At 46.6% G+C, this 24,629-nt stretch overlaps 3 protein-coding genes across 4 annotated transcripts in view; 2 read left to right on the top strand and 1 right to left on the bottom strand.

Moving 5' to 3' along the window:
- LOC310835517 (uncharacterized protein) overlaps positions 1 to 24,629 on the top strand; it is a 691,527-nt gene that overhangs the window by 109,406 nt on the left and 557,492 nt on the right. The window lies entirely within an intron of this gene.
- Positions 1 to 24,629, bottom strand: part of TNFAIP8L1 (TNF alpha induced protein 8 like 1) — a 222,375-nt gene that overhangs the window by 165,293 nt on the left and 32,453 nt on the right. The window contains exon 3 of one of the 2 annotated variants that reach the window (XR_014559749.1): positions 7,563 to 7,630. The exons of the other annotated variant lie outside the window; for it this stretch is intronic. The gene's annotated coding sequence lies outside the window, so the exon portion shown is untranslated. Of the gene's footprint in view, positions 1 to 7,562; positions 7,631 to 24,629 lie in introns of those variants that run through there. 2 annotated transcript variants of the gene reach the window in all.
- LOC310835727 (procathepsin L-like) lies at positions 2,980 to 23,733 on the top strand. Its single transcript, XM_083720668.1, has 8 exons — positions 2,980 to 3,109; positions 5,761 to 5,898; positions 9,212 to 9,334; positions 14,504 to 14,662; positions 17,661 to 17,885; positions 17,980 to 18,139; positions 19,519 to 19,633; positions 23,433 to 23,733. The coding sequence occupies exons 2-8, from the start codon at positions 5,770 to 5,772 to the stop codon at positions 23,530 to 23,532; spliced, it is 1,011 nt and encodes a 336-aa protein (XP_083576794.1). The 5' UTR covers positions 2,980 to 3,109; positions 5,761 to 5,769; the 3' UTR covers positions 23,533 to 23,733.

Below are 24,629 nucleotides of genomic sequence, written 5' to 3'. Positions count from 1 at the left end.
TTTTCTCCCAAGTCAGGTCATCTCTCAACTCCATTCCCAGAAATTGAAACATTGCTTTTCTGCACAGATTCCGGAGATGTGGGAGGGTCTTCTGAGAGACAAAAGTGCAAGCTCGGCTGAAGTGGTGCATTTGAACCAGGGTGTCCCTGGTTCTGGTTTGGCATTGTAAACCAAGGTTAGCCAACCTGGTGTCTTGTAGATGTTATGGTCTCCAGTTCCCATAATCGCTGACCACTGTTCACACTTGTTGCTCGGGGCTGGAGCCCAAACCTGCTGGAGGGCACAACCTTGGTTACCTCTCACCACCCTGGCAATGACCATGTCTGGCGCCGAGGTTGCTTTTTTTATTTACAGTGGTACCTCGGGTTACAGACGCTTTAGGTTACAGATGCACCAGGTTACAGACTCTGCTAACCCAGAAATAGTACCTCGGGTTAAGAACTTTGCTTCAGGATGAGAACAGAAATCATGTGGTGGCAGCAGCAGGAGGCCCCATTAGCTAAAGTGGTACCTCAGGTTAAGACCAGTTTCAGGGTAAGAACGGACCTCCAGAACGAATTAAGTTCATAACCCGAGGTACCACTGTATTAGGAAGGGTTGTAAGCAGAGGGGGCTGAATGTTGGAATATTCAGGGCAGGTGAACAAAACTCCTTCTTCACAAGGTGCGTAGTCAGACTATGGAATTCACAGCCACAGGAAGAAGAAGAAGAAGAAGAAGAAGAAGAAGAAGAAGAAGAAGAAGAAGAAGAAGAGTAGTAGTAGTAGTTTGGATTTGATATCCCGCCTTTCACTCCCTTTAAGGACTCTCAAAGCGGCAAACAATCTCCTTTCCCTTCCTCCCCCATAACAAACACTCTGTGAGGTGAGTGGGGCTGAGAGACTTCAGAGAAGTGTGACTGGCCCAAGGTCACCCAGCAGCTGCATTAGGAGGAATGGAGACGCAAACCCGGTTCCCCAGATTACGAGACTACCGCTCTTAACCACTACACCACACTGGCTCTCAGTGGGCAGTAGGATTTAGGCAAATTCATGGAGAAGAGGCCTTTCAGTGACTACCGGCCATGCTGACTATATTCTATTGCAGATATCAATACTGCATAGTTTGAAACAACGGGATGCATGAAAACTGGCTCCTTTTTTGGAAATAAAACATCAAGGCCCCAAAGTTTGTTCAAAACTTGACTTGCAGAACTTTCCTCAAAAGTATCTCCAAACAGTTCCATAACACATATGCCAGTCCAAGGCATAGACTCAGCATCTTACAAAATATGAAGTACAGTCGTACCTTGGCTCCTGAATGCCTTGGGAGTTGAACGTTTTGGCTCCCAAACGACTGAAAACTGGAAGTGAGTGTTCCGGTTTTCAAACGTTTTTTGCAAGCCGAGCGTCTGGCGCGGTTCCTCTATTGTTTCTGTCTCACCTGCACAATCGGGAATCAGTCGCAAACCGCGCCTTGGTTTTCAAACATTTCGGAAGTCGAGTGGACTTCTGGAACGGAATCTGTTCAACTTCTGAAGTACTACTATAATTCCTACAAACCTGGTTTCTCTCTCTCTCTCTCTCTCTCTCTCTCTCTCTCTCTCTCCAGCATCCATTTTGCCTGGACCTGTTTTCCTGGAGAGCTTTATTCAAATCCTCACTCTGGCAGAGTTTGGAAACAAAGACTCCAGCCACCAACCTTCCAAGATGGCGAATTTGCAATTTGCAATACCTCTCATGTGATCTAAAGTAAAACACTCATGGGAGGAGGAGGTGTCAGAAGCTGACTAGGGAACAGGGCTTAGTGAGCGGGGAGAGTTGGTGGCAGAGAGAAGTCCAGAATCAGAGGCAAGAGGGGAGGGGGGCCAAGAGGCAGAGATGGGTCAGGCTGGTGAAGAAGCCAGGGGGTCTCACCCTCCTGCTGTAAGAAGCTCCCCTTCCCTCTGGTCTCCCAGAACCAGCAGAGGCATGAAAAGGTCAGAGAAGTTAGCTTCAAGCAGGCACTGTCTCAGATTGTTTAGGAGAAACTCTGGAGAAACCTTCCGTCTCAGCAACTGCTTCATGGAGGCAATAATTTGCTGAAGATGAGTTGCTGAGCTCATTAGGTCTGACACTGCTATGCAGATCCTGTTGTTGCTTATAAGAAGCTAACTCTCGCTCGGTGTACTGCTGGCTCACTCCTGTCACCTGGTAAGGGCTGGGAGAGAAGCTTTCCTGAAACCCCGGAGAGCCATCGCTGCCGCTCAGTGTGGACAACGCTGAACTGTTGTTGTTGTTGTTTAGTCATTTAGTCGTGTCTGCCTCTTTGTGACCCCCTGGACCAGAGCACGCCAGGCCCTCCTGTCTTTCACTGCCTCCCGCAGTTTGGTCAAACTCATGCTGATAGCTTCAAGAATACTGTCCCGCCATCTCGTCCTCTGTCGTCCCCTTCTCTTTGTGCCCTCCATCTTTCCCAACATTAGGGTCTTTTCCAGGGAGTCTTCTCCTGAGGTGGCCAAAGTCTTGGAGCCTCAGCTTCAGGATCTGTCCTTCCAGTGAGCACTCAGGGCTGATTTCCTTCAGAATGGAGAGGTTTGATCTTGCAGTCCATGGGACTCTTAAGAGACTCCTCCAGCACAATGCTCAACGAGATGGACCAAATGCACCCCAACATCTCTTCAGACAGACAGGTGCCAACAACAACAACAAGAGGAAGGCAGCTCTCTAGCTGATCTGCTGGGACTGGGAAGGGGAACCAAGTATACTGGGCCATGAAAACCCCTGTGACCATCAGAGACATTTCACCAGCTGCATTGCCCATGTGGCAAACATGTTTTCTTTTAATCTGCCAGGGCAATGCAAAACTTCCCCCTTTTGTTTTTCTTAGAAACGAAAATGTGCAAGCTGTAGAGTTTTAAGTTTGCTGAGCCCAGCGACCCAACCTTTCCGCTGGCGACTTTTCTTCTTGTGACAAAGTCTCGCCGTTTCATCCCCAAGATGTTGTGGTTACTTTGGGGTGTGGGATGAGAACTCCAATAGATATGCAAGGACTTTATAAAGCCTCTTTATAAAAGGCGGCTCTGCATTTCGTCTTCCTCTTGCATGGAGAAGCACTAGGAGCTTTCTTTAAATCCTTCAGTGGAGAGAGAGGTAAGATTTGTGTGAGGGGGGCCAAAGTAATTTGGGGGGAGGGCAGGGTAGGATCAGACTGCCATGCATACCTTTGGGCTCTGTCAGAAGACTAACACCTACTGTCTGCTTCGACCTTAACACAGCCAATTATCATCTTTCCCTGCAAAACAGTGCTGTGAAGTTAGAGAGGATGTTGTTGTTTAGTCGTGTCCGACTCTTTGTGACCCCCTGGACCAGAGCACGCCAGGCACTCCTGTCTTCCACTGCCTCCCACAGTTTGGTCAAACTCATGTTGGTAGCTTCCAGAACACTGTCCCACCATCTCGTCCTCTGCTGTCCCCTTCTCCTTGTGCCCTCCATCTTTCCCAACATCAGGGTCTTTTCCAGGGAGTCTTCTCTTCTCATGAGGTGGCCAAAGTCTTGGAGCCTCAGCTTCAGGATCTGTCCTTCCAGTGAGCACTCAGGGCAGATTTCCTTCCGAATGGAGAGGTTTGATCTTCTTGCAGTCCATGGGACTCTCAAGAGTCTCCTCCAGCACCATAAGTCAAAAGCATCCATTCTTCGGCGATCAGCCTTCTTTATGGTCCAGCTCTCACTTCCATACATCACTACTGGGAAAACCAGAGCTTTTACTATAAGGACCTTTGTTGGCAAGGTGATGTCTCTACTTTTTAAGATGCTGTCTAGAGAGGAAATATTTGCAATTAATGCAGCCCTAAATCTCCTGCTTTGATTGTTGTTTTTTTAATAAAAATTATCATCCACACAGTCACAAAAACAAAAACAAATTAACCGAAAAAGCCTTGAAAACAAAAATGCAAAATAAATAGCAGAAACAAAAGCGCCAAACTTAATCCATTCTGGAAGTCCATTTGACTTCTGAAATGTTCAAAAACCAAGGTGCAGCTTCTGAAATGTTCAAAAACCAAGGTGCAGGCGCCCCGGAAACAATAGCCGACAGCCGCATCAGACGTTCGGCTTCTGAAAAATGTTTGAAAACTGGAACACTTACTTCTTGGTTTTCGGCATTTGGGAACCAAGGCATTTGACAACCCAAGGTACCACTGTACTGAACATGGCAAGGATGGTTCTAGAGAGGTTCTGCTACTGATGTTGCCAGAAGTTTGCCTTAATTTTACTGGCACAGATCCCTAGTCCAGTGGGAACCAGCATTGGGAATTTGGGGAAAGCTGCCGCAGAAGCACAATAGCTAAAGGTTCGCCATGGGGATACGGACAGGCCATAGCTCAGCGACAGAGCATCCGCTGGTTCAATCCTCGCTGCCATCTCCTGGAGAGCTTCTGCCTGCCAGAGACAATGCTGAACTCAATGGACCAATGGCAGGGACAGACTCTGGTAATAGGATGCCCCGAAGGGAGTACAAAATTTCCTCAAAAAATATTTCTAATTTTCATTTCATTTCGGTACATTTGCTTTTTTAATGGATCTTCTCAGTAGGTACCTGTATAAATATAGTGGGTTTTTAAAAATTAAAAAAGCATTGTTATTCCTAGACAATGCACAAAAGGGACATTTAAGCTTAAAAGCAAACAGCAAAGCAGTGCTTTTTCTTCTGTGACTGAGAAAGTCTGGACTTGTGCACATGAGATCTTACAGAGGTGGATTGAGAGGAGTACGATACATAATGGAAGTTTGTTTTTTACACACACACACACACACACACACACACACACAAATAATTTTCTGTTTTACAATTTGAAGTACTCATTTTTACATCCTTCAGTTTTCCATGACTTCCCTTCCTCTCTTTCCATGGTTCATTTTGCACAACACAAACCCCTGCCTATTTTACATAAACTAAACCATTCAGGATTCCATTATTACATCCATCCAAATTTACCATATTTTTCGCTCTATAAGACGCACCAGGCCACAAGACGCACCTAGTTTTTGGAGGAGGAAAACAAGAACAAAAATATTCTGAATCTCAGAAGCCAGAACAGCAAGAGGGATCGCTGCGCAGTGAAAGCAGCGATCCCTCTCCCTGTTCTGGCTTCTGGGATAGCTGCGCAGCCTGCATTCGCTCCATAAGACGCACACACATTTCCCCTTACTTTTTAGGAGGGAAAAAGTGAGTCTTATAGAGCAAAAAATACGGTATATACACTGTTGAATTTACCTTAACGATGCCCACGTTTTCAAATAAACACAGCCCCCCCCTATATTTAATAAACGTTTTCCAATCTTCTCTAAATGTATGTTCTTCTTATTCTCTTATTCTATATCTGTTAGGTCCGCAAGCTGCGCATATTCCATCAGTTTCAGTTGCCATTCTTCTTTAGTTGGTACCTTGCTCGTTTTCCCTTTTTGGTCTAACAAAACATGGGCCGCAGTAGTGGCATACGTAAATAACCTTTTTTGACACCTGGGAATTTCCGTCTGAGTTATTCCTCCCAAAAAGAACTCTGCTTTTTGGGGGGAAGTACATTTAAACATTTTTTTTTCCAGTTCGTTATGAATTGTTTCCCAATATTCTTTTACCCTTTCACAGGTCCACCACATATGGCTATATTATTATTCCTATTTTGCACCCCCTCGGGTCAGTGACCAATGTAGGAGAACGGCCCGCACTGCCCTAAATCTGGCACTGCCAATCTTCTAACTTGGCACAAGGCAACTGTTTACGACTCTGGGCATTGCTTTCCTAGGTAAAAAACATGCTTCCGATCTCGGCGATGGCACTGACCGGACTGGTCCTGTTGAGGACTGTCAGCGCAGTGCAGGATCTGACCCTGGACAAAGCCTGGGGAGACTGGAAGAGAGCCCATTCTAAAGAATACAGTGAGGTGAGTTTTCTCTGGCATGACTAAGACAGGCAGTGTCCTTGTGCTTCTGAAATTCCGGCACCTTGGGAATCCGTGTGCCCCCAAGCATGTGCAGAGTGCCATTCCAGAGAAGAAGAAGAAGAAGAAAAAGAAGAAGAAGGGGAAGGGGAAGAATTTGTTATTTATACCCTCCCATCTGGCTGGGTTTCCCCAGCCACTCTGGGCGGCTTCGAGCAGAATATTAAAATACAATGATTCAACAAATATTTAAAGCTTCCCTAAACAGGGCTGCCTTCAGATGCCTTCTAAACATCAGATAGTTGTTTGTTTCCTTGACATCTGGTGTTCCACAGGGCGGGTGCCAACACCGAGAAGGCCCTCTGCCTGGTTCCCTGTAACTTCACTTCTCGCAGGGAGGGAACCGCCAGAAAGCCCTCGGAGATGGACCGCGGTGTCTGGGCTGAACGATGGGGTGGAGATGCTCCTTCAGATATACTGGGCTGAGGCCAATTTAAAGGTCAGCACCAACACTTTGAATTGTGCCCGGAAACGTACTGGGAGCCAATGTAGATCTTTCAAGACCGGTGTTATATGGTCTCGGCGGCCACTCTCAGTCACCAATCTAGCTGCCGCATTCTGTATTAGTTGAAGTTTCCGGGTCACCTTCAAAGATAGCTCCACGTAGAGCTCATTGCAGTAGTCCAAGCGGGAGATAACTAGAGCATGCACCACTCTGGTGAGACAGTCTGTGGGCAGGGAGAGTCTCACCCTGCGTACCAGATGGACCTGGTAGACAGCTGCCCTGGACACAGAACTGACCTGCGCCTCCATGGACAGCTGTGAGTCCAAAACGACTCCCAGGCTGTGCACCTGGTTCTTCAGAGGCACAGTTACCCCATTCAGGACCAGGGAGTCCCCCACACCTGCCCGCCACCTGTCCCCCCAAAACAGTACTCCTTTCTTGTCAGGATTCAACCTCAATCCATTAGCCGCCATCCATCCTCCAACTGCTTCCAGACACTCGCACAGGACCGTCACCACCTTGTGATTTAAAAGAGAGGTAGAAGAAGATACAAGGGGAAAGCAGCTCTCTGTATTGGCATAGGAAATGCTTTTCCGGCTCTGTAGAAGTCACAATCTGATACAGGTCTACTCAAAAGTAACTCAGTAAGGCTTAACCCCAGGGAAGAAAGTATTTCTTCAGACTGCACATATCAGGAAATAGAGCCAGCCACAGGGATAATAATAATAATAATAATAATAATAATAATAATAATTTATTTGTACCCTGCCCATCTGGCTGGTCCTCCCCAGCCACTCTGGGTCGCTTCCACAGAGACCAAAAATACACTAAAATGTCACATATTAAAAACTTCCCTGAACAGGGCTGCCTTAAGATGTCTTCTGAATGTCAGATAGTTGTTTATCTCTGACATCTGCTGGAACGGCGTTCCACAGGGCGGGCGCCACCACCAAGAAGGCCCTCTGCCAGGTTCCCTGTAGTGTTGCTTCTCGCAATGAGGGAACCACCAGAAGGCCCTCGGCGCTGGATCTCAGCGTCCGGGCAGAACGATGGGTACTTAAGTACTTAATTCGTTCCGGAGGTTCGTACTTAACCTGAAACTGTTCTTAACCTGAAGCACCACTTTAGCTAATGGGGCCTCATGCTGCCGCCAGAGCAAGATTTCTGTTCTCATCCTGAAGCAAAGTTCTTAACCTGAAGCACTATTTCTGGCTTAGTGGAGTGTGTAACCTGAAGCGTATGGAACCTGAAGTGTATGTAACCCGAGGTACCACTGTAATAATAATAATAATAAAAATAATAATAATAATAGTTATTTTATTTATACTCTGCCCATCTGACTGGGTGGCTTCCAACATAAATAATAATAATAATAATAATAATAATAATAATAATAATAATAGTTATTTTATTTATACTCTGCCCATCTGACTGGGTGGCTTCCAACATATATTAAAACATTAAACGTTAAAAAAACCTTCCCTATTCAGGGCTGCCTTCAGATGTCTTCGAAATGTTGTATCGTGCATGTTTACGCCCGCTTTTCTCGAATGAGTCCATTTCTGTACACGCCGGTTGGTTGGTGAGCTGCATTGCCGAAATTCAGGGAAGTGGAAATTTTGCAGGACAGCAGAGTTTCGGTTCACATCTCAATTCGAGAAGTGCAAATGAGCCAGTTTCCTCATTAAAGTGCGTCAAATTCCCCCTCCATCTCTGCTACTAACACTACTTCTTGAGAGGAGGGGAGAATTCAAGGGCCATATTGATTCCAAACTCTTTCTTTTTTGTTTGGCGATCCCTCGTAGCTGAGTAAGATTGTCTTCCATGAACACGGTCTTAACAGTGAGTCCGTAATTTTGGATCCCCACGTCCTTCCACAGTGGGATGTAGGTTTCTGGGTGGGAGTTGATCACGATGTGGATTTGCCAAGCGTGCCTTCCTCTTAGCACGTTTCTCCCTCGCGTCCTGAGTTCGAGTGTCTTCAAAGCCCACGACACCTTTGGTAAAGGCTGTTCTCCAACTGGAGCGCTCCCAGGCCAGTGTTTCCCAGTTGTTGGTGTTTATACTACATTTTTTAATATTTGCCTTGAGACAGTCTTTAAACTTCTTTTGTTGACCACCAGCATTACGCTTTCCATTTTTAAGTTCGGAATAGAGTACAGTGGTACCTCAGGTTACATACGCTTCAGGTTACATACGCTTCAGGTTACAGACTCCGCTAACCCAGAAATAAGAACTTTGCTTCAGGATGAGAACAGAAATCGGGCTCTGGCGGCGTGGTGGCAACGGGAGGCCTCATTAGCTAAAGTGGTGCTTCAGGTTAAGAACAGTTTCAGGTTAAGTACGGACCTCCGGAACGAATTAAGTGCTTAATCTGAGGTACCACTTTAGTTGCTTTGGAAGATGATCATCAGGCATCTGCACAACGACCAGTTCAACGAAGTTGATGTTGAAGAATTATTGCTTCAACACGGGTGATCTTTGCTTCTGACATTTGTTCGCCTGTCTTCCCAAGTGACGTGTAAAAATTTTCAGAGACACCGTTGATGGAACTTTTCAAGGAGTTGGAGATGGCGTTTGTAAGTGGCTCATGTTTCACAAGCATACAGTAAAGTTGGTAGTGCAATAGCTTTGCAAACGAGCATTTTGGTTTCCCTGCAAATGTCCCGGGTCCTCAAACACTCTGCGCTTCAATCGGGAGAAAGCTGCGCCCGCAGAGCTCAGGCGATGCTGAATTTTGGCAAGCCCACTCGCCACGACGAGGTGATGATCCGGTGAGTGAGTCCAAACTCTTTATCGGGTTCCTTGCAGGAGGAAGAACTTTTCCGGAGGGCTGTGTGGGAGAAGAATCTACAGATGATTGAAGAGCACAACTTAGAGGCTTCCCAGGGGATACACACCTATGAGCTGGGCATGAATCACCTTGGTGACTTGGTAAGTGGTCCATCGTGGGGGTCAGGTGGGATTGCTATGAGGAATTATGAACATATGGAGCAAGCCATTGTGTCTACAATGAAAGCATTGCGTTGACTGGGCTTGAGTCATTTGACATGATGTCTGATCAAATCCCACAAACCTCTGCCATTTTATTTCTTTGCCTAACAGGCACATATAAGCATTCTAAAAACACAGACTGGTTGCTTCACCAGGCATCCGGAGCCATAAAGATAGTAGGTAACTATGATGTAGATTGTGTTAATCTTTAGGTAGATCTTAAGGGCCAGGAAGAAAGTTCACAAGGAGATGGTAAATACTATCTTTCATTGCCATCCTTCCTTTCCTGTTTATGAACTCTGGGATTTGCTAAATGCATTCCGCACTCCTCCTTGATTCCTGTTTTATTTACCTGGAAATGAAAAGTAAACGTAAAGGGACCCCTGACCATTAGGTCCAGTTGTGACCAACTCTGGGGTTGCGGCGCTCATCTCACTTTACTGGCCGAGGGAGCCGGCGTACAGCTTCCGGGTCATGTGGCCAGCAGGACTGAGCCGCTTCTGGCGAACCAGAGCAGCGCACGGAAACGCAGTTTACCTTCTCACCGGAGTGGTACCTATTTATCTACTTGCACTTTGACGTGCTTTCGAACTGCTAGGTTGGCAGGAGCAGGGACCGTGCAACGGGAGCTCACCCTGTCATTGCGGGGATTCGAACCGCTGACCTTCTGATTGGCAAGTCCTAGGCTCTGTGGTTTAACCCACAGCGCCACCCGCGCCTGGAGATGTATGCATGCTCAAAGTAGTCTTTGTAGTTAAAAGGATTTCAAAAGGATTTCTCTGGTCTAACTTTGTACCCACGTGGTAGGTTTTTTTTTGAAATGCTCAGAGGAAATCTGATTGGTTCCTATAAGTGCTATGCTATAAGTTCTTTTGTTAATAAAAGGGACCTGGGCCAGAGTGTGACAGATTATTATTGGCACTTCTGCCAGAGTCTTGCTGGGTAAAGGCTCCTGGGTACATAGAGGAGGGAGAAAGGTTGTTTTCTGCTGCTCCAGAGAAGCGGACACGGAGCAATGGATTCAAACTACAAGAAAGAAGATTCCACCTAAACATTAGGAAGAACTTCCTGACAGTGAGAGCTGTTCGACAGTGGAATTTGCTGCCAAGGAGTGTGGTGGAGTCTCCTTCTTTGGAGGTCTTTAAGCAGAGGCTTGACAACCATATGTCAGGAGTGCTCTGATGGTGTTTCCTGCTTGGCTGGGGGTTGGACTCGATGGCCCTTGGGGTCTCTTCCAACTCGATGATTCTATGATTCTATGGCTATCATACCACCCCTTAACCTGCTCTTCTCCAGGCTAAACATGCCCAGCTCCCTTAGCCGTTCCTCATAAGGCATCGTTTCCAGGCCTTTGACCATTTTGGTTGCCCTCCTCTGGACACGTTCCAGTTTGTCAGTGTCCTTCTTGAACTGTGGTGCCCAGAACTGGACACAGTACTCCAGGTGAGGTCTGACCAGAGCAGAATACAGTGGCACTATTACTTCCCTTGATCTAGATGCTATACTCCTATTGATGCAGCCCAGAATTGCATTGGCTTTTTTAGCTGCCGCGTCACACTGTTGGCTCATGTCAAGTTTGTGGTCAACCAAGACTCCTAGATCCTTTGCACATGTACTGCTCTCAAGCCAGGTGTCAGCCATCTTGTATTTGTGTCTCTCATTTTTTTTGCGCAAGTGCAATACTTTACATTTCTCCCTGTTAAAATTCATCTTGTTTGTTTTGGCCCAGTTCTCTAATCTGTCAAAGTCATTTTGAAGTGTGATCCTGTCCTCTGGGGTGTTAGCCACCCCTCCCAGTTTGGTGTCATCTGCAAATTTGATCAGGATGCCCTTGAGTCCATCATCCCCAAGTTGTTGATAAAGATGTTGAATAAGACCGGGCCCAAGACAGAACCCTGTGGCACCCCACTAGTCACTCTTCTCCAGGATGAAGAGGAACCATTGATGAGCACCCTTTGGGTTCGGTCAGTCAGCCAGTTACAAATCCACTGAGTGGTAGCATAGTCAAGACCGCATTTTACCAGCTTCTTTACAAGAATATCATGGGGCACCTTGTCAAATGCCTTGCTGAAATCAAGGTAGGCTACATCCACTGCGTTCCCTTCATCTACCAGGCTTGTAATTCTGTCAAAAAACGAGATCAGGTTAGTCTGACATGACTTATTTTTCAGAAATCCATGCTGACTATTGGTGATCACAGCATTCCTTTCTAAGGTGCTCACAGACTGTTTGCTTAATGATCTGCTCCAGAATCTTCCCTGGTATTGATGTCAGACTGACTGGGCGGTAATTATTTGGGTCCTCTCTTTTCCCCTTCTTGAAAATAGGGACAACATTCTCTGAAGTCTCTCAGCCCCACTCACCTCACAAAGTGTTTGTTGTGGGGGAGGAAGGGAAAGGAGAATGTGAGCCGCTTTGAGACTCCTTAAAGGGAGTGAAAGGTGGGATATCAAATCCAAACTCTTCTTCTTCTTCTTCTTCTCTTCTTCTTTCTCATAATTTGAACCTCGAGTCTCAACCTCCAGAGCAGGAGAAAATAAGCTTGCTCCATCTTCCACGTGATAGCCCTCAAGATATTGGAAGTTGGCGCTCTTATCTCCTCCTAGTCTCTTCTTTTCCATCTAAACATACCCAGCTCCTTCAAGCGCTCCTCATCAGGCTTAGTTTTCAGACCCTTGATCATCTTGATTGCCCTCCTCTGCACATATTCCAGCTTGTCAACATCCTTCTTTAATTGTGGCACTCAGAATTGGACGCAGTATTCCAGGTGTGGTCTGACCAAGGCAGAACAGAGTGGGACTGTTACTTCCCTTGATCTGGACACTAGACTTCTGCTGATGCATCGTAGAATAGCATTACGTATTTACGGGACCGCCTCTCCTGGTCTGCCCCACAGAGGACCTTAAGGTCCATGAATAGTTTAGAGGTCCTAGGCCCTAAGGAAGTTAGATTATCCTCTACCAGGGCCAGGGCCTTCTCAGTGATGGCTCCGACCTGGTGGAATGCTCTGTCCAATGAGACCAGGGCCCTGCAGGATTTAACTTCCTTTCACAGGGCCTGTAAGGCAGAGCTATTCTGCCTGGCTTTCAATTTGAACGTAGCCGGATCTTTTATTTCCCTTCCTTCCCTCCCCCTCCCCTTTTTAGGAAGATTACTCACTCTGGGATCCCACAGCTAATTTTCCCCTGGTCTCCTCACTGGCCCAAATAGGACTACAGTGGTACCTTGGGTTACATACGCTTCAAGTTACAGACTCCACTAACCCAGAAATATTACCTCAGGTTAAGAACTTTGCTTCAGGATGAGAACAGAAATCATGCTCCAGTGGCGCGGCAGCAGCAGGAGGCCCCATTAGCTAAAGTGATGCTTCAGGTTAAGAACAGTTTCAGGTTAAGTACGGACCTCTGGAACAAATTAAGTACTTAACCTGAGGTACCACTGTAATTCAGCCAGCTAGCCCTGGTGATCATCTAATGTTTATTGGATGGATTTTCTCCCTAAATTGATTTTTGAATTCTGCTTTTCCTGTTATTCACGTTTTATACCGTATTTTATGCTCTTTTTTGCACAAATTAAGTGTTTTAAATTTGTTATTAGCCGCCCTGAGCCTGGTTTTCTGAACTGGGAAGGGTGGGGTATAAATAAAAAAATGTTATTATTTTTTATTATTAGCTTTTTTTGCTGCTGCAACACACCGTGGGCTCATGTTAAGTTTTTGGTCCAGTAAGACGCTCATATCCTTTTCTTTGGGAGAAAGAAAGCGACTCCTGGCTACCCACCGCTCAGGCCACAATAGCATCTCTAAGGGGAGGAAATAAGCTTTGATGTGGGACCGCCTTTTCTTTTCTTTCTTTTTTTAATAATATTTTATTAGGTTTTATGAATAAAAAGAAAAAAAACACATACACAGAAAATATAAAGTTACAAAATACAAAAAAAGAATTACAGACATTTAACTTATAAAAAAGAAAAAAAGACAAAATAGCAAAAAACAAAACACGCTAAAGCAAAAAACAAAAATCCCTCTTTTTAAATTCTCATCTTTGATTCACTTATTTTCCTGACTTCCTCACATCTCCCTTTTTTGTATCCCTTTTGAAAATTAATTCAGCAAATTCATATCCAATGAATTTACCTATTATCAATCCAATCTTATTTTTAACCTTGTTGCTAGAACCCCTTCAATTCATTTCAATGTCATCAACATTCAAAAATTTTACAATGTTTCTGTAGATAAATTTTAAATTCCCTCCAATCTTCTTCCACCAACTCTTCTCCCTGGTCTCGGATTCTGCCAGTCATTTCTGCCAGTTCCATATAGTCTATTACTTGCATCTGCCATTCTTCCAAAGTGGGTAGGTCTTGTGTCTTCCAGTGCTTTGCGCTGAGTATTCTTGTTGCTGCTGTAGCATACATAAAGAAAGTTCTATCCTTCTTTGACACCAATTGGCCGACTATGCCGACTATTGGACTTCCTCACATCTCCTTACCCTGCATTATTTATAATAAAAATGTCAGCAAATTATTACCTTGTTTCATACCTTATTTTGTACTTTCCAAATATTATACTTCTAAATTTAAAACAATTTTTATCAATTGTTCATACCTTAAAATTAAACGTAGTGTTGCCTTAAATTTCGACCTTTTCTTACTTATAACTTAATTTTCTATTTTACAAAGTCTATTTGCTGGAACTGATATTTTCTAAATCGTGCAAATACTTAACATTCATACAACTTATAATGTTTTTGTAAATAGTCCTTAAACTTCTCCCAGTCCTCTTCCATTGTTTCTTCTCCCAAGTCTCGGATTCTGCCAGTCATTTCAGCCAATTCCATATAGTCCATCAATTGCGCCTGCCACTCTTCCAAAGTGGGTAGGTCTTGTGTCTTCCAATGCTTTGCGATGAGTATTCTTGCTGCTGCTGTAGCATACATAAAGAAAGTTCTATCCTTCTTTGACACCAATTGGCCGACTATGCCCAGGAGAAAGGCCTCTGGTTTCTTAGGGAAAGTGTACTTAAGTACCTTCTTCAATTCATCATCTCCCAGAAAGCCTTAATCCTTGGGCACGGTAAGCTTTGATGTGGACTCTGCTTTTCTTCCCCAGACGCAAGAAGAGTTTAACCAGAAGCTGAATGGCTTCCGTTCGGACATAGCTGAAGAAGATGGTGACGACGAGGCCCTTTTCGAAGATACTGATGCCCACGAGACACCCAAGCATATAGACTGGCGCACCAAAGGTTATGTCACCCCCATAAAAGACCAGGTGAGTGGGCAGCAAATTGGGAGTGTTCAACTTGGACCTGGGAGGCTGGGGTACAAATGCTCTTACCATGTGTCGGTCACCTGCCTTACCCTCACAGGGCTTTTGTGCGGAGAGAGAGGAGGCAGGGCCTCATCCTGCAATGGTGGTGGTGCCTGCCGCCCAAGACTGTTGTTGTTGTTTAGTCGCTTAGTCGTGTCCAACTCTTTGTGACCCCCTGGACCAGAGCACGCCAGGCACTCCTGTCTTCCACTGCCTCCCGCGGTTTGGTCAGACTCATGTTTGCAGCTTCGAGAACACTGTCCAACCATCTTGTCCTCTGTCGTCCTCTTCTCCTTGCGCCCTCCATCTTCCCCAACATCAGGGTCTTTTCCAGGGAGTCTTCTCTTCTCATGAGGTGGCCAAAGTCTTGGAACCTCAGCTTCAGGATCTGTCCTTCCAGTGAGCACTCAGGGCTGATTTCCTTCAGAATGGAGAGGTTTGATCTTCTTGCAGTCCATGGGACTCTCAAGAGTCTCCTCCAGCACCAGAATTCAAAAGCATCAGTTCTTCGGCGATCAGCCTTCTTTATGGTCCAGGTCTCACTTCCATACATCACTACTGGGAAAACCATGGCTTTAACTATACGGACCTTTGTTGGCAATACAAAGGTCCGTATAGTTATACAAAGGTCTGTATAGAAATTCCTAATTCTTAGCTGGCCTTCCCAGCTGGTGGTCTCATTCTTGCAAGGGCTTCCTTTGTGCCTAGCATTTTTAAAAAAAAGATATTTATTGAAGTTTTAAAGGTTATACAGAAAAAGAAAGAAAAAACAATAGCAAAAACAAAACACAAACAGAAATTAACAGATATAAAAAAACAAAATACAAAACTAAAAACTATTTAAAAAGAAATAAAGTTTCCTTCCCTTATTTTCTTATAACTTACTTCCCCGACCTCCTCATACCTCCCCTTTCTGTATTCCAATTTCTAATTATTAATTCAGCAAATCCTCTCCCTTAATTTTCATTTTATTTTTAACCTTTCTTTTCTTTTTACTTAATCATTACAGCTGAAAACCACTTAATTTCTAAACCAACATCATTCTAACATTCATTAATTTTGCAATATTTCCTAAGATAGTCCTTAAATTTCTTCCAATCTTCTTCCGCCGTCTCTCTTCCCTGGTCTCGGATTCTGCCAGTCATTTCTGCCAGTCCCATGTAGTCTATCACCTTCATCTGCCATTCTTCCAAGGTGGGTAGATCTTGTGTCCCTTTGTGCCTAGCATTGAGTGTCTACAAATGTCTAGTTTCCACTGTTTAGAACAAGCACTTTAAATGGATTTATAACTTCCAAGGTGATTGCGTTTTCTGCTGAACAGACTGGTGTTGGAGAGAGCGCGAGCACAAAAAGGTTAATAGACAAAAAATGATAATAGTGTGCTCTTGGGAATCAAAGCACCTTCTATAATTCTATCGACCAAAACTTTTAATATACCAATTCTAGTATAATGTTAAGTTTCCTAGAAAAGAACTGTAGTATGTTCCCTATAAGCTCATTCGAATGTTTAACTAACTTCCCCTAAAACCTGCGTGGCGGCACTGAGAGGATGCACTGACGCCGTATGTTTAAAGTCTGAATTGAGATCGATCTTAACCTGTCATGGCCAGCTGATTAGTGGAAAAAATGCTATTCATCCATCCATCAGGAGTTGTGAACAGTTCTGCAAAGCCAATATCAACAGGGACAGCTAATTGTGGATCTGGGAAATTCACAAATGTCCTTTAGTAATCTGAAATAGTAATTTGCGGTATAATTGAGCTGCCCTGGGAGACCAGAAAATTACAGCTGTTATGTATTTAGTGGTCTTTGTTTGCCTGAGCTCCTGTGTTCTGATTCGATACTTGATGTCCAATCACAAAACATTTCAGAATTTGGGCCTCTGCCATTGGCCCTTGAACTCTGCGTTGTGATTTGCAGCTTGGAAGTTTAGACAGTCAATCATGTTGGGAGTGGGAGTGGCCCAGGCATGTATATAAGCGGTTGCTTTGCCCCCGTTTCCCAGTTATGTAGTTCAATAAAGGTTCTGGCTGTTATCGCTGTGTCTTGCCTTGTGGGAACCCACTAATAATAATAATAATAATAATAATAATAATAATAATAACAACAACAAGAAGAAGAAGAAGAAGAAGAAGAAGTTATTATTTATACCCCGCCCATGTGGCTGAGTCTCCCCAGCCACTCTGGGCGGCTCCCAATCACACATTAAAAACAATACAGAATTAAATATTCAAAACTTCCATAAACAGGGCTGCCTTCAGATGTCTTTTAAAGATAGGATAACTGCTTATTTCCTTGACATCGGAAGGGAGGGTGTTCCACAGGGCGGGCGCCACTCCCAAGAAGGCCCTCTGTCTGGTTCCCTGTAACCTCACTTCTCGCAATGAGGGAACTGCCAGAAGGCCCTCGGAGCTGGACCTCAGCGTCCAGGCAGAACGATGGGGGTGGAGACGCTCCTTCAGGTATACAGGACCGAGGCAGTTTAGGGCTTTAAAGGTCAGCACCAACACTTTGAATTGTGTTCGGAAACATACTGGGAGCCAATGCAGATCTTTCAGGACCGGTGTTATGTGGTCCCGGCGGCCAATCCCAGTCACCAGTCTACCTGCCGCATTCTGGATTAATTGCAGTTTCCGAGTCACCTTCAAAGGTAGCCCCACATAGAGCGCATGGCAGTAGTCCAAGTGGGAGGTAACCAGAGCATGCACCACTCTGGCAAGACAGTCGGCGGGCAGGTAGGGTCTCAGCCTGTGTACCAGATGGAGCTGCCCTGGACACAGAATTGACCTGTGCCTCCATGGACAGCTGTGAGTCCAGAATGACTCCCAGGCTGCACACCTGGTCCTTCAGGGGCACAGTTACCCCATTCAGGACCTACACTTCAACAGTACCCCAGGAGGGATGGCCCCTAACCCAGATCCCGACTGCTGAATCAAGTAGCTTCCCATTTCCCCTGCAGGGCGATTGTGGGTCTTGCTGGGCGTTCAGTGCCACCGGTGCCCTCGAAGGCTTACATTTCAAGAAGACCCACAAGCTGGTCTCGCTGAGCGAACAGAACCTCGTCGACTGCTCCTGGAAGCAGGGAAACCAAGGGTGCAACGGAGGGTACATGAACTGGGCCTTCAAGTACGTCTGGCTTAACAAGGGGATCAACTCTGAGAGGACATATCCCTACGAGGCCGAGGTAATGTGGGAGCAGGGATCTGCCGTTCTGCGACCGCGGGGCGTGGACCGACGCTCAGTCAAAGCTCACGTCCCCAATGGCTCTGTCTTGACAGGATGGGCCCTGTCGGTTCAACGCCTCCGACCGAGTGGCAACGTGCACTTCTAGGGTCAAGATCCCGAAGAAGAACGAGACAGCCCTGGCGCGGGCTGTGGCGAAGGTGGGCCCAGTTTCCGTCGCGGTGGACGCAAGTACCTTTATGTTCTACAAGTCGGGTAAGTTAACGTTTTTCAATAGGAAGATAGGCTGGGCTCCCATCCTTATGTTGTAGTCTTTCAGACCTTTTCTATTGGTTGGGTCTGCGTTGCTCCCGGGAGGGAGGAAGGGAGTTAAGAGACACCGAGGTTGGTTCAGAAAAAGAGTTTATTTCTGCTTTCCGAAGCAGCAGAAAGGCACTGTGTGATTGGTTCACAGCAAGCACATTTAAAGAACAGTTAAATACAGCCTATATTCTCTTTAGGTCCCCTCCCCCCCCCCAGGAATCCAGCCTCATGAGTCTGAACACCTAAGTTTGCATCCTTGAACATGAATAGAAATTGTTTCTGTACTCTTATCTGGCACTCCTGGCGCCATTTCTGGGGTCTGTGCGTCAGCGTGGTCAGGATAGTTACAACCGGTAAGATAAGTTGGATGCGCCATCCCGTCTCTACTCGGGACTGACAAGGCCATCTATTATGCCTTCAAGGACTGATAAAGGAGAAGGCTTTGTTTATTCAGCTGGTTTGTGTTATACAGCTCAAGCTAATGCATTTTAGCTAATTAATCCTCAAAGGAAGAATTTGGGAAGTTTTGGGGCGTAATTGGGGTGACTACACAGTCAGGTTTGGGTAACCTGTCCCTTCAATGTCCTGGTGGATCAGATCAGCAATAACTCACAAGGTGCCAGTGAAGTTGACTCTTTATTCAAAGAAACAAAACAGTTCAGGACTAGTGAGCACAACATCTCTTCCCAGCAGGTGAGGAACGTGCGAAGACTTAAGGCTCCCTAAATCTCCTCCTCAAGTAATCTGAGATTTCTTCGCAGTGTCTCTCTTTGATCCTCCCTCTTCATACCTCTTCTGGTCCTGGGAGACCAGTGTAGAGGGGAGCTGGTTGCAGCAGCTTGACTCAAGGAAGGGAGAGAGGGGCTTTTTCCAGGGACTTGAGCACTGGCCAGGGAGGGGACTCGTGTCATTCTCTGTTTTGCACCCCTGTCCCCCCACCACTAGGGAAGCAGGTGGCGCTGGGGGTTAAACCACAGAGCCTAGGACTTGCCGATCAGAAGGTTGGTGGTTCAAATCCCCGCGATGGGGTGAGCTCCTGTTGCTCGGTCCCTGCTCCTGCAAACCTAGCAGTTCGAAAGCACGTCAAAGTGCAAGTAGATAAATAGGTACTGCTCTGGCGGGAAGGGAAACTGTGTTTCCATGTGCTGCTCTGGTTCGCCAGAAGTGACTTAGTCATGCTGGCCACGTGACCCGGAAGCTGTACACCGGCTCCCTTGGCCAATAAAGTGAGACGAGCGCCACAACCCCAGAGTCGTCTACGACTGGACCTAACGGTCAGGGGTCCCTTTACCTTTTACACCTACCACTACCGGCAACTCTTCCTCCATCAGGAATCTTTCACCACAAGGACTGTGAACAGATGTTGAATCATGGCATGTTGGCAGTTGGCTATGGCACCGTCAAAGGAGATAAGAAGATTAAGGATTATTGGATCCTGAAGAACAGGTGAGAAAGGGTGGCTAAGAGGATAGAGGAGGGAAAACCACATAGGTCACACTTAGGTCTTTGGGGCAAAGAGGCAAGATGGAAACGAGGGACATAGAAAAATTCCCGATACCAAGCCAGACCATTGGTCCATCTAGCATACTCAGTACTGCATACACTGACCGGCAGCATCTCTCCAGCACTAATAATAATAATAATAATTTCTTATTTATACCCCACCCATCTGGCTGGGTCTCCCCAGCCACTCTGGGTGGCTTCCAACAGGATATTAAAATACCATAATCTATTAAACATTAAAAGCTTCCCTAAACAGGGCTGCCTTCAGATGTCTGGTAGTTGTTTTTCTCTTTGACATCTGGTGGGAGGGCGTTCCACAGGGAGGGCGCCACCACCTAGAAGGCCCTCTGCCTGATTCCCTGTAACTTGGCTTCTCGCAGGGAGGGAACTGCCAGAAGGCCCTCAGCGCTGGACCTCAGTGTCCAGGCAGAACGATGGGGGTGGAGATGCTCCTTCAGGTATACTGGGCCGAGGCCGTTTAGGGCTTTAAAGGTCAGCACCAACACTTTGAATGGTGCTCAGAAATGTACTGGAAGCCAATGAAGGTCTTTCAAGACCGATGTTATGTGGTCTTGGCGGCCACTCCCAGTTATCAGTCTAGCTGCCGCATTCTGGATTAGTTGTAGTTTCCGAGTCACCTTCAAAGGTAGCCCCACGTAGAGCGCATTGCAGTAGTCCAAGCGGGAGATAACCAGAGCATGCACCACTCTGGCGAGACAGTCTGCAGGCAGGTAGGCTCCAGGCAGGTGTCTTTCGCAGCTCTCTGCTGGGGATTGAACCTGGCATGTTTACCACCTCTAGCACCTTCCTCCTAAAAGCAAAGGATTTTAGCCTCTATGGTTCTAAGTCAAGGGCAGTGGCGTAGCGTGGGTTGTCAGCACCCGGGGCAAGGCAAGTAATTTGCGCCCTCTAACCCATGGATTTGCGCCCTCTAAGCCATGGATTTGCGCCCCCTAACCTGTGGATTTGCGCCCCCTAACCCTAACCCCCAGATGTTGCGCCCGGTGCAGCCGGCCCCCCGTGCACCCCCCACGCTACGCCACTGCACCTAGCACAGTATTGTCCAGACTGACAGGCAGCTGAGCTTCATACACGGGACGTTCCCAGTCCTATGTCAGTACACTTCGAATCTGGGGCTTTCTGCATGCAAATCAGGTGATAATAATAATAATAATAATAAATATTTATACCCCAACCTCCCCAGCTCAGGGCAGCTAACACCCAATAAAAACAAGAAGTTGATTGAAATACAACTTAAAAACAAGATTAAAATACCACATTAAAACACAGCCTCATTTCAATGGAAACTCAAATCAAAAACTTTTTTGGGGATGAAAACGTCAAGTCTTCACCAAGGCCAACTTTCCAGACTGGTCCTACGTGGGCCAGAAAAAAGCCAGGGAAGTCCCCAGATAGGAGTTCCATCACAGAAGGATGCTCTGATCCTTCATCTCTGGGCAAGTGAGTTCTTGCGTCTCTGAACGCAGGCTGCATATAGCTGCCCTGTGACGACGCCGGGGGTTCCCCTCTGTGTGAAACCCGGCCGTTGTGACAGCTGGCATTTTCGCAGTCCAACCCCTTGCAATTCAGGAAAGCACAACTAAGGAATCTCAGGCTCATGGCCCACCACCAAACCTGTTTGGAAACCTGCAGCGAAGGAGAGTTCGCCTCTTCGTGACCCCCTGGACCAGAGCACGCCAGGCACTCCTGTCTTCCACTGCCTCCCGCAGTTTGGTCAAACTCATGTTAGTAGGTTCATGAACACTGTCCAGCCATCTCATCCTCTGTCGTCCCCTTCTCCTTGTACCCTCCATCTTTCCCCACATCAGGGTCTTTTCCAGTGAGTCTTCTCTGCTCATGAGGTGGCCAAATATTGGAGCCTCAGCTTCAGGATCTGTCCTTCCCGTGAGCACTCAGGGCTGATTTCCTTAAGAATGGATACTATGTGTCCACAAACACATACGGTGAGGGAAATAAGTATTTGATCCCCTGCTAAATTTGCCCATTTGCCCTCTGACGAGGAGATGACCAGCCCATAATTTTAATGGTAGGTTTATTGTAGCTGTGAGAGACAGAATCTCTGACTTTTGTCTTCCGGGTTTCTGGGTTTCCTGTTATCATTCTGTCTCTCACAGCTACAATAAATAAACCTACCATTAATATTATGGACTGGTCATTTCTTCGTCAAGAGGGCAAATGGGCAAATTAAGCAGGGGATCAAATACTCCGCCCCCCCGTCACTGTACATGGTTTTTGTTCCTATCTGCCGGTTTCAAATAAAAATCCGAAAGACCGCCCTGTATTTTAAAAAGGCGGGATGAATGGAAACCACATATATACAGTTAGGAAAGAAAGTATTTGATCCCCTGCTAAATTTTGCCCGTTTGCCCTCTGACGAAGGAATGACCAGTCCATAATTTTAATGATGTGTGCAAACCTGGTGGGAACATCTACAGGGAACATCAGACCTCTGTAATTGCCAACAAGGGTTTTGCCACCAAGTACTAAGTCATCTTTTGCAAAGGGATCAAATACTTACCGTATTTTTCGCTCTATAAGGCGCACCAGACCACAAGACGCACCTAGTTTTTGGAGGAGGAAAACAAGAAAGAAAAAAAATTCTGAATCTCAGAAGCCAGAACAGCAAGAGGGATCGCTGCGCAGTGAAAGCAGCAATCCCTCTTGCTGTTCTGGCTTCTGGGATAGCTGCGCAGCCTGCATTCGCTCCATAAGACGCACACACATTTCCCCTTACTTTATAGGAGGGGGAAAGTGAGTCTAATAGAGCAAAAAATACAGTATTTCGCTCATTATAATGCACATCAATCTCTTGACTTTTGTCTTCTGGGTTTCTGGGGCAGAGGTTCCTGTTGTCTCTCACAGCTACAATAAACCTACCATTAAAATTATGGACTGGGCATTTCTTCGTCAAGAGGGCAAACGGGCAAATTTAGCAGGGGATCAAATACTTCCCCGCCCCCTCGCTGTAGTTAAGAGCCCGAAGGCCTAATGAACAAGAAATGCTTTGGCCGGGTACCAAAAGTTATGCAATGATGGTGGAGAGAATTCTGGGAACTGTAGTTTTTTCAAAGGGTGCCGGGAACCGTCACTCTGTGAGGGGTCTCCTTAACAACTCTTCAGCACCCTTAAAAAAACCCACAGCTCCCAGGATCCTTTGGGGGAAGCCTTGACGGCCTGAAGTGGTGCTTTAAATGTGTGGTGAACTTCTTGGGAGTTGCAGCGCCACTTGCTTGCGTAGCCCTGCGTCCTTCATTTGCATATCCCTACCCCTTCATCTCGGGACGCGGGTGGCACTGTGGGTTAAACCACAGAGCCTAGGACTTGCTGATCAGAAGGTCAGCAGTTCGAATCCCAGTGACGGGGTGAGCTCCTGTTGCTCGGTCCCTGCTCCTGTCCACCTAGCAGTTCGAAAGCACATCAAAGCGCAAGTAGATAAATAGGTACCACTCTGGCGGGAAGGTAAACGGCGTTTCCATGCACTGCTCTGGTTCGCCAGAAGCGGCTTATTCATGCTGGCCACATGACCCGGAAGCTGTACGCTGGCTCCCTCGGCTAATAAAGCGAGATGAGCGCCACAACCCCAAAGTCGGCCACAACTGGACCTAATGGTCAGGGGTCCCTTTACCCCTTCATCTGCATAGCGGCACCCAGACTCCCGTTATCACCCCGCTGGAACAATTTCTTGCAGAGGCTCTCACCTGTTCTTCTTACCTTCCCACAGCTGGTCTGAAACGTGGGGCGAAAATGGCTACATGCGACTTGCCAAAGGCCGTCACAATCAATGTGGTGTAGCGAGTGACGCCAGCTACCCCATTCTGTGACCTGCTGCGTGGGGCCACGATCCCTTCTTCCAGATTATTTCCCTGGTTTCAGGAACGACGACGAGCCGCCGGGCTGCTTTGAGGCGTCCCAACAGGGCAGGCGTGAAGCTCTGGACGTTCTGCTTGCGAATTTACCCCGAGAGCAAATTATACAGGAAGGCATAACATAACAAAATAAAAAATAAATTCTGCACATATTAAGACAGGCTTGAGTGAATGTGTGTTCTAGAGAGGCTTGCATTTGGCTAGAACCAGTGTCAAACTTCTATTTAAAGAAGAAATCCAGGTAAACCTTTTACAGCTGTTTTAATGGTTTTTAGCATCCATGTTTGGGACGTGGGTGGCGTTGTGGGTTAAACCACAGAGCCTAGGACTTGCTGATCAGAAGGTTGGCGGTTCGAATCCCCGCGACGGAGTGAGCTCCCGTTGCTCGGTCCCTGCTCCTGCCAACCTAGCAGTTCGAAAGCACGTCAAAGTGCAAGTAGATAAACAGGTACCGCTCCGGCGGGAAGGTAAACGGCGTTTCCGTGCGCTGCTCTGGTTCGCCAGAAGCGGCTTAGTCATGTTGGCCACATGACTCGGAAGCTGTACGCCGGCTCCCTCGGCCAATAAAGCGAGATGAGCGCTGCAACCCCAGAGTCAGTCACGACTGGACCTAATGGTCAGGGTCCCTTTACCTTTAACAGCATCCTTGTTGTGCAGCCGTTAAACTCCCAGTCTTCACAAACTAGGTCAAACTAGGGTGAGGCAGTCTTGGGTTCAAATCCTCCATAGGCCATCAAGCTCAATGGGTGACTGTGGGCTAATCCCTCTCTCCTAACCCACCCCACAGGGTTGTTGTGGAGAGAGTTGATGCATGTACTCCCTTGGAGGGAAAGATCGGATATACATAATAATAATCATAATAAATTATTTACACCCCGCCCATCTGGCTGGCTTTCCCCAGCCACTCTGGCCGGCTCCCAACAGAATATTAAAAACATGATAAAACATCAAACATTAAAAACTTCCCTAAACAGGGCTGCCGTCAGATGTCTTCTAAAAGTCGGATAGTCATTTATCTCTTTGACATCTGGTGGGAGGGCATTCCACAGGGC

This window comes from Podarcis gaigeae (assembly GCF_964106915.1).
Source record: "Podarcis gaigeae genome assembly, chromosome: 18".
Taxonomy (NCBI): Eukaryota; Metazoa; Chordata; class Lepidosauria; order Squamata; family Lacertidae; genus Podarcis; species Podarcis gaigeae.
This window is presented reverse-complemented; position numbering and strand designations above follow the sequence as displayed.

Coding starts and splice junctions, on each gene's coding strand:
- LOC310835727 (XM_083720668.1), top strand. CDS start 5,770: ATGCTTCCGATCTCGGCGATGGCACTGACCGGACTGGTCCTGTTGAGG. Junction 9,335..14,503: donor TGAATCACCTTGGTGACTTG/GTAAGTGGTCCA, acceptor TTTCTTCCCCAG/ACGCAAGAAGAGTTTAACCA. Junction 17,886..17,979: donor CATATCCCTACGAGGCCGAG/GTAATGTGGGAG, acceptor CTGTCTTGACAG/GATGGGCCCTGTCGGTTCAA.